The sequence below is a fragment of the Oncorhynchus masou genome, chromosome 27 (assembly GCF_036934945.1).
Source record: "Oncorhynchus masou masou isolate Uvic2021 chromosome 27, UVic_Omas_1.1, whole genome shotgun sequence".
NCBI lineage: Eukaryota > Metazoa > Chordata > Actinopteri > Salmoniformes > Salmonidae > Oncorhynchus > Oncorhynchus masou.
The window spans coordinates 11169111-11179110 of NC_088238.1; the positions used below are offsets into that span (position 1 = coordinate 11169111).

General features: G+C 45.6%; 1 protein-coding gene across 1 annotated transcript in view; it reads right to left on the minus strand.

The window, feature by feature from the left end:
- Positions 1 to 10000, minus strand: part of LOC135515605 (ELKS/Rab6-interacting/CAST family member 1-like) — a 508676-nt gene that overhangs the window by 250544 nt on the left and 248132 nt on the right. Inside the window, 1 exon segment of the mRNA XM_064939228.1 lies at positions 1391 to 1551. Within this exon segment, the coding sequence (XP_064795300.1) occupies positions 1391 to 1551 (161 nt within the window).

The window sequence follows — 10000 nt, forward strand, 5'->3', positions numbered from 1 at the left end:
TGTGGCTCAGCTAGATGATGTAAACAAGACAACAGAACCCTAAAAACAGCTAGTCTGCTGTGTAAACAACAGAACACAACCGAGGAGATCTGGTCTGAGACACAAGGCTGAACAGAACAGGGCTTGATGAGAAGGGGACACAACCAGACACACTGGGGATTCAGGTCACTCAGTCCTTCCCGAAGCATCACAATGATTATTAACTAAGAGTTGCTTATTTTCTATAAAACTAAATGACAATATGTCAACTATTTTCCCAAAGCCACTGAGGCTTAAAACCTCTTGAGACTAGGGGGCAGTATTTTGATGTTTGGATGAAAAACGTACCCAAATGAAACTGCCTATTTCTCAGGCCCAGAAGCTAGAATATGCATATAATTGGCAGATTAGGATAGAAAACACTCTAAAGTTTCCAAAACTGTCAAAATAGTTTTTCTGAAACCTCTCTGTTCCATTGCCTGCCTTCCCTCCATTTAAATGTATATCAACCAGATTCCTTTCCCTATGGCTTCCACATGGTGTGAACAGTCTTTAGACATAGTTTCAGGCTTTTATTCTGAAAAATGAGCGAGAATGATCACATCGCGTCAGTGGATAGCTGTGTCCCCCCAGAGTTTTGCATGTACAAGCAGCTTGGAGCAGACCTTTGCTCTCTCTCTCTCTCCTATTGAAAAAGCTACCGCCCGGTTGAAATATTATCGATTATTTATTCTAAAAACAACCTGAGGATTGATTATAAAAAAACGTTTGACATGTTTCTACGAAGTTTATGGATACTACTTGGAATTTTTGTCTGCCCGTCGTGACCTGTACAAGCCTGTGAATTACTAAACAAAACGCGCCAACCAAATGGAGGTTTTTGGATATAAAAATAATCTTTATCGAACAAAAGGAACATTTATTGTGTAACTGGGAGTCTCGTAATTGCAAACGTCCAAAGATCATCAAAGGTAAGCGATTAATTTGATTGGTCACGAAAGTCAGAAAAACAATCTACTTTGATGCTAGCTGTTTGTAATGTTTTGTCTGCTGAGAGAGATGTCCTCACATAAACGCTTGGTTTGCTTTCGCTGTAAGGCTTTTTTGAAATCTGACACGCCAGGTGGATAAACAACAAGCTAAGCTGTGTTTTGGTATATTGCACTTGTGATTTCATGAAAATTAAATATTTTTTGTAATTTAATTTGAATTTGGCGCTCTGCAATTCAGCGGATGTTGACGAAAATGATCCCGATAACGGGATGGGTGCGCCAAGAAGTTAAAGATGGAATCAACACAATAATTTCAATATTCTTATCTAAAATAAAGCAGTCCACGGCGGGACCTCATGAATAAAAGGGTGTGTCTGTCTACCCTCAGTGTGATCAGGTCTATATATTATCTCTCTTACTTCATCTCCAGCACCTCCTCCAGGTGTTTCCTGCGTTCTGCCCTCAGTGTGGTCAGGTGGGCCTCCTTCTCAGCCAAGGACTGCTGGGTAGAGGACAGCTTGGCCTGCATGGACTCCAGCTCCAGTTTCACCTTCCCCATGGCCGCAAGCAGCTCCTCCATCTGCCACAAAGATGATGATACACACACACAGACAGGGAGGGATGGAAAGAGGGACAGAGAGGGACAGAGAGGGACAGGGAGGGACAGAGAGAGACAGAGAGAGACAGAGAGAGACAGAGAGAGAGACAGAGAGGGGGACAGAGAGGGACAGAGAGAGGGACAGAGAGGGACAGAGAGGGACAGAGAGAGAGACAGAGAGGGGGACAGAGAGAGGGATAGATAGATAGGGGGACAAAGAGGGACAGAGAGAAGGATGAGTGTGAAGAGAAAACACCGATACGAGGAAGAAAACAGAGGAAGAAACACAAACATATGGAAAATAAGGAAAGAGGACAACAGGAGGAAGTGATGCAGACAGACAGATGGACAGTGGACAAGATGGATGGAGAGCGAGAGGTGAGAGATGACAGGCAGAGAGAGGACAGTATCCCACGGCAACACGGAGAGAGAGAAGGAGTGAAGTGGTGAGAGGAGACAAAGAAGGTGAGAGTGAGGAAGAGAGAGAGAGAGAGAGAGAGAGAGAGAGAGAGAGGAGAAAGGAGGGGGAGAGAGAGAGAGGGAGGGAGGGAGAGAGAGTCGGAGAAAGGAGGGGGAGAGAGAGAGAGGGAGGGACAGAGAGAGAGAGAGAGAGAGAGAGAGAGAGAGAGAGAGAAGGAGGGGGAGAGAGAGAGAGGGAGGGAGAGAGGGAGAGAGAGAGAGAGAGAGGGACAGAGAGAGGGAGAGAGAAAGAGAGAGTCGGAGAAAGGAGGGGGAGAGGAGGGAAGGAGACAGGACAGTGAATGTAGATAATGAGGTTGTGTAGGGGAGAGTTGAAGACACACAGGGAGAGAGAGAAACCAGGAATCAGAGGAGACCACTGATAGTAGTCTCAGTATTGACAGATATTGACCTACAGTGTCCCACTCTGTGTGTGTGTAAACGTTAGTGTGTGTGTGTTTAAAAGTATATAACATACTGTAACAATAAAAGCTACTTTAAGGATGAAAAATGAAGTCCTTCTATGTTCTCCTTATAGTGCCCTCCCTCCCTCCCTCTCCCTCCCTCCCTCCCTCCCTCCCTCCCTCCCTCTGTTTCCATCCTCCTTCTCATTCCATCATGTCACATTGTTAGTAACCAGAGGAGCGTAGGAGAGTTGTATACAGGGAGTAAATCACTGTGCTATGGCAGGTTTATGTATTGGACAGAGGAGGACGGTTGGAGGAGGATGGAGGAGCTTGGTTCTGGGTGTTTCTCACGGGCTGGAGAATGCTGCGGTTTACCCCGAGACCGGCCTGGAGAGGGAAGAGAGAGGGAGAGAGAGACCTGTGGCTAGCGGCTTCAACGCCCCGGAGTGGTCAGGCTATCCTATAACCCACTACCCCTACCCCTCTCTCCTCTTTCTCTCTCACTCTCTCCATCCTTCTCTCTCTCCTCTCTCCCCATCCCCCTCTCCCTCCTCTCATCCCTCTCTCTCCCCACCCCCTCTCTCTCTCCCCCCATCCCCCTCGCCCTCCTCTCATCCCTCTCTCTCCCCACCCCCTCTCTCTCTCCCCATCCCTCTCTCTCCCCATCCCTCTCTCTCCCCATCCCTCTCTCTCCCCCCTACCTCTCTGATCTCCAGTGGCTCGTATATTTTCCCATAAAGCCAGTCCTAAGAGGTCCTTTCAGCCTCAACACCTAGCTCCGCTCTGGGGACTGGATCACTTTACAGTCTGTATGTACAAGAGTAACACTGGAAACACTGCTGCTCCCTCTGACTGTGGTCATGGTGTAGTCGTATCAGCCCTCTAGATCAGACATCCTCTCAGGCTGAATACATGGACAAACGGTGCATTCAGAAAGTAGTCAGACTTCTTCCACATTTTGTTACATTACAGCCTCATTCTAAAATGAATTACATTGTTTATTTTTTCCTCATCAATCTACACACAATACCCCATAATGACATCACAATACCCCATAATGACATCACAATAACACATAATGACATCACAATACCACATAATGACATCACAATACCACATAATGACATCACAATACCCCATGATGACATCACAATACCCCATGATGACATAATTTAAAAAAATATATATATACATTTGCACAAAAAAAAAAAAAAAAAACAGTTGTTGATTTGTCGTTATGGGGTAACGTGTGTAGATTGATGAGGAACATTTTTTATTTAAACTATCTTAGAACAAGGCTGTAACGTAACAAAATGTGGAAAAGGGAAGGGGTCTGAATACTTTCTGAATGCACAGTACATAGACTCATATTGGGGCTGATATACAGCCAACTGCACAGTAAATAGACTCATATTGGGGCTGATATACAGCCAACTGCACAGTACATAGACTCATATTGGGGCTGATATACAGCCAACTGCACAGTACATAGACTCATATTGGGGCTGATATACAGCCAACTGCACCGTACATAGACTCATATTGGGGCTGACATACAGCCAACTGCACAGTACATAGACTCATATTGGGGCTGATATACAGCCAACTGCACAGTACATAGACTCATATTGGGGCTGACATACAGCCAACTGCACAGTAAATAGACTCATATTGGGGCTGATATACAGCCAACTGCACAGTACATAGACTCATATTGGGGCTGACATACAGCCAACTGCACAGTACATAGACTCATATTGGGGCTGACATACAGCCAACTGCACAGTACATAGACTCATATTGGGGCTGACATACAGCCAACTGCACAGTACATAGACTCATATTGGGGCTGATATACAGCCAACTGCAAGACCAATGGAGTATCAAGTTGGTACTGTTAGGTACAGCTCTAGGGTCAGCTTACACTCCCCAAACCCCTCAGGGAGGAAGAGCGACAGTAACCATAGAGATGGAGTTGCTGTGAAACCAGAGGTGAAAACCAAGTTGGTGCATCAAGGCTCTCATCAGTGGTGCTTCCCTCTGCTGGCTGGTCAGAGTGTGGCGTTCAGCCTGGGAAAGCGTTCAGCGCAGCATCATAACTCACTGTGTTAATGTACTGCTCTGAGCCCCAACCAGCCTCTATACTGAGCTCAGAGAGCCCTGCGTTATGAAACGCCACACACACAGATTTATGTTCTGTCTTCCTGTCTCTCGCTCGCTCTTCACCTCTTCCTTCTGACCTCCTTCTTCCTTCCTTTGTTACTTCTCTCTCTTTCTGTCTCGTATCTCTCTCTCGCGTATCTCTCTCTCTCTCTCTCTCTCTCTCTTCACCTCTTCCTTCTGGCCTTCTTCTTCCTTTGTTAATTCTCTCTCTTTCTGTCTCATATCTCGCTCTCGTTCTGTCTCGTATCTCTCTCTCTCTCTCTTTCTCTCTCTCTCCTCACCTCTTTCTCTGACCTTACTCCTCCCTCATTCTCTCTTCTGGCCTCCTTCTTCCTTCCTTTGTTACTTCTCTCTCTTTCTGTTTCGTGTCTCTCTCTCTCTTTCTGTTTCATGTCTCTCTCTCTCTTTCTGTTTTGTGTCTCTCTTTCGGTTTCGTGTCTCTATTTCTGTTTAGTGTCTCTCTTTATGTTCGTGTCTCTCTTTCTATTTCGTGTCTCTCTTTCTGTTTCGTGTCTCTCTTTCTGTTTCGTGTCTCTCTCTGTTTCGTGTCTCTCTCTCTCTTTTTCGTGTCTCTCTTTCTGTTTCGTGTCTCTTTCTGTTTCGTGTCTCTTTCTGTTTCGTGTCTCTCAGTTTCGTGTCTCTCTTTCAGTTTCGTGTCTCTTTCTGTTTCTTGTCTCTCTTTCTGTTTCGTGTCTCTCTTTCTGTCTCGTATCTCTCTCTCTCGTTCTGTCTTGTATCTCTCTCTCTCTCTCTTTCTGCTTCGTGTCTCTCTTTCTCTTTCTCTGTGTCTCCCTCTTTTCTGCTTCGTGTCTTCTTCCTTCCTTTGTTACTTCTCTCTCTCTTTTCTGTTTCGTGTCTCTCTCTTTCTGCTTCGTGTCTCTCTCTTTCTGCTTCGTGTCTCTCTCTTTCTGCTTCGTGTCTCTCTCTCTCTTTATGCTTCGTGTCTCTATTTCTGCTTTGTGTCTCTCTCTTTCTGCTTCGTGTCTCTCTCTCTCTTTCTGCTTCGTGTCTCTCTCTCTCTTTCTGCTTCATGTCTCTCTCTCTCTTTCTGCTTCGTGTCTCTCTTTCTGCTTCGTGTCTCTCTTTCTGCTTCGTGTCTCTCTTTCTGTTTTGTGTCTCTCTTTCTGCTTCGTCTCTCTTGCTGCTTCGTGTCTCTCTTGCTGCTTCGTGTCTCTCTTGCTGCTTCGTGTCTCTCTTGCTGCTTCGTGTCTCTCTTTCTGCTTCGTGTCTCTCTTTCTGCTTCGTGTCTCTCTTTCTGCTTCGTGTCTCTCTTTCTGCTTTGTGTCTCTCTTTCTGTTTCGTGTCTCTCTCTCTTTCGTTTCTCTCTCTGTCTTTCTGCTTCGTGTCTCTCTTTCTGTTTCGTGTCTCTCTCTCTGTTTCGTGTCTCTCTTTCTGCTTCGTGTCTCTCTCTCTCTTTCTGCTTCGTGTCTCTCTTGCTGCTTTCTGTGTCATGTCTCTTTTCTGCTTCATGTCTCTCTTTCTGTTTCGTGTCTCTCTCTTTTCTTTCTCTCTCTGTCTTTCTGTTTGTGTCTCTCTTTCTGTTTCGTGTCTCTCTCTCTTTCTTTCTCTGTCTCTCTTTCTGCTTCGTGTCTCTCTTTCTGTTTCGTGTCTCTCTCTCTTTCGTGTCTCTCTTTCTGTTTTGTGTCTCTCTCTCTTTCGTCTCTCTTTCTGCTTCATGTCTCTCTTTCTGTTTCGTGTCTCTCTTTCTGTTTCGTGTCTCTCTTTCTTTCTCTCTCTTTCTTTCTGCTTCGTGTCGCTCTTTCTGTTTCGTGTCTCTCTCTCTTTCGTGTCTCTCTTTCTGCTTCGTGTCTCTCTTTCTGCTTCGTGTCTCTCTTTCTGTTTCGTGTCTCTCTTTCTTTCGTGTCTCTCTTTCTGCTTCGTGTCTCTCTCTCTTTCGTGTCTCTCTTTCTGCTTCGTGTCTCTCTCTCTTTCGTGTCTCTCTTTCTGCTTCGTGTCGCTCTCTCTTTCATGTCTCTCTTTCTGCTTCGTGTCTCTCTCTCTCTTTCCCCTCTCTCTCTGCCTCTCCTCCCTTCCTTTCTTCCTTTGTTATTTCTTTCTCTTTCTGTCTCGTATCTCTCTCTCTCCTTTCACCTCTTTCTCTGGCCTCCTTCCTCATAATCTCTCTCCCTCTTCTCTTTCCTCTACTACTCTGTCGTTACTAAGTATCTGTGGTGAAACCAGAACCCTACAATGGGTCAGCGAGAAGACTGTTCCTGTGCCGATTTATGCTTTTCAATATTCTCATGGACGCCCAAAACACAGGGTTGATTTGACACACACACACACACACACACACACACACACACACACACACACACACACACACACACACACACACACACACACACACACACACACACACACACACACACACACACACACACACACACACACACACGCTATGGCTGGATTCCTCTTTTTCTGCGTCTCCATTTTCAGCTAAAACAGATTCTGTCAGAATTGAATCTGGTTTGAGGTGAAGAGGTCACATCTTCAACAAATAAATCTCTGGGAGTTTCTAGGAACCTGATAGATTGTGCCTGCGCTCCAAATGGTAGACTATTCCCTATATTGTGCACTACTTTAGACCAGAGTCATATTCCCTATATAGTACACTACTTTAGACCAGAATACTATTCCCTATATAGTACACTACTTTAGACCAGAGCCCTATTCCCTATATAGTGCACTACTTTAGACCAGAGCCCTATTCCCTATATAGTGCACTACTTTAGACCAGAGCCCTATTCCCTATATAGTGCACTACTATAGACCAGAGCCCTATTCCCTATATAGTGCACTACTTTAGACCAGAGCCCTATTCCCTATATAGTGCACTACTTTAGACCAGAGCCCTATTCCCTATATAGTGCACTACTTTAGACCAGAGCCCTATTCCCTATATAGTGCACTACTTTAGACCAGAGCACTATACCTATATTGTGCACTACTTTAGACCAGAGCCCTATTCCCTATATAGTGCACTACTATAGACCAGAGCCCTATTCCCTATATAGTACACTACTTTAGACCAGGGAACCTATTCACAATATAGTGCACTACTATAGACCAGAGCCCAATTCCCTATATAGTGCACTACTATAGACCAGAGCCCTATTCCCTATATAGTACACTACTTTAGAACAGGGCCCTATTCCCTATATTGTGCACTACTTTAGACCAGAGCCCTATTCCCTATATAGTACACTACTTTAGACCAGGGCCATATTCCCTATATTGTGCACTACTTTAGACCAGAGCCCGATTCCCTATATAGTGCACTACTTTAGACCAGAACACTATTCCCTATATAGTGCACTACTTTAGATCAGGGCCCTATTCCCTATATAGTGCACTACTTTAGACCAGAGCCCTATTCCCTATATAGTACACTACTATAAACCAAAGCCCTATTCCCATATAGTGCACTACTTTAGACCAGAGCCCTATTCCCTATATGGAGTAACTACTTTAGACCAGAGCCCTATTCCCTATATAGTGCAATACTTTAGACCAGAGCCCTATTCCCTATATAGTGCACTACTATAAACCAGAGCCCTATTCACTACTAGTCAGAGCACTACTTTAGACCAGAGCCCTATTCCCTATAAAGGGATAGTGCACTACTTTAGACCAGAGCCCTATTCCCTATATAGTGCACTACTTTAGATCAGGGCCCCATTCCCTATATAGTGCACTACTTTAGACCAGAGCCCTATTCCCTATATAGTGCACTACTATAAACCAGAGCCCTATTCCCTATATAGTGCACTACTTTAGACCAGAGCCCTATTCCCTATATAGTGCACTACTTTAGACCAGAGCCCTATTCCCTATATAGTGCACTACTTTAGATCAGGGCCCTATTCCCTATATAGTGCACTACTTTAGACCAGAGCCCTATTCCCTATATAGTACACTACTATAAACCAGAGCCCTATTCCCTATATAGTGCACTACTTTAGACCAGAGCCCTATTCCCTATATAGTACACTACTTTAGACCAGAGCCCTATTCCCTATATAGTGCACTACTATAAACCAGAGCCCTATTCCCTATATAGTGCACTACTTAACCAGAGCCCTATTCCCTATATGTTATCACTATCTTTAGACCAGAGCCCTATTCCCCCTATATCAGTGCACTACTTTAGATCAGGACCCATAGGGAATAGGGGGCCATTTGGGACAGTTCTTTCTGCTGGCATGTTAAATGAAAAGCCATCACATAACACCCCCATGTGGTGGAGGGTGTAAGGGTAACACCAGGCTAGAGGCACGCTGAGGCCACCACGTCTGCCCCAGGAGGAGAGCCTGCCCTGGGGAAAGGAGACAGGAGAGCTGCCTGTCTGCCTGGGGCCTCTGTGGGGGTCTCTCTCTCCCCTCACTGTTCCACACAGGCAAATACAGAAGGGCTGGTTGTATTCAAAAACTCTGAGCGGAGTGGTGTGGAGATAACAGGACTGTAGTCAGAGACCAGAGTGGTGTGGAGATAACAGGACTGTAGTCAGAGACCAGAGTGGTGTGTAGATAACAGGACTGTAGTCAGAGACCAGAGTGGTGTGGAGATAACAGGACTGTAGTCAGAGACCAGAGTGGTGTGGAGATAACAGGACTGTAGTCAGAGACCAGTGGTGTGGAGATAACAGGACAGTAGTCAGAGAGAGCGGAGTGGTGTGGAGATAACAGGACAGTAGTCAGAGAGGCCGGAGTGGTGTGGAGATAACAGGACTGTAGTCAGAGACCAGAGTGGTGTGGAGATAACAGGACTGTAGTCAGAGAGAACAGAGTGGTCTGGAGATAACAGGACTGGAGTCAGAGACCAGAGTGGTGTGGAGATAACTTCCACCCTTTCCACCGTTCTCCCATCCCACTATGCCTAACTAAAGGGATTATGCTGACACACACACCGCTGAGAGGAGTCAGTGTAACTCACCAGAGAGAGCAGGTAGATAGAGGGAGAGGTACAGTAGTTATAACCAGTCAGTAACCTGCCAACACTATCTCTCTGCCCTCACTGTGCTATCACTATCTCTCTGCCCTCACTGAGCTATCACTATATCTCTGCCCTCACTGAGCTATCACTATATCTCTGCCCTCACTGTGCTATCACTATCTCTCCTCTCACTGTGCTATCACTATCTCTCTGCCCTCACTGTGATATCACTATCTCTCTGCCATCACTGTGATATCACTATCTCTCTGCCCTCACTGTGATATCACTATCTCTCTGCCCTCACTGTGCTATCACTATCTCTCTGCCCTCACTGTGCTATCCCCATCTCTCTGCCCTCACTGTGCTACCACTATCTCTCTGCCCTCACTGTGCTATCACTATCTCTCCCTTCACTGTGCTATCACCATCTCTCTCCTCACTGTGCTATCAGTATGTCTCTCCCTCAC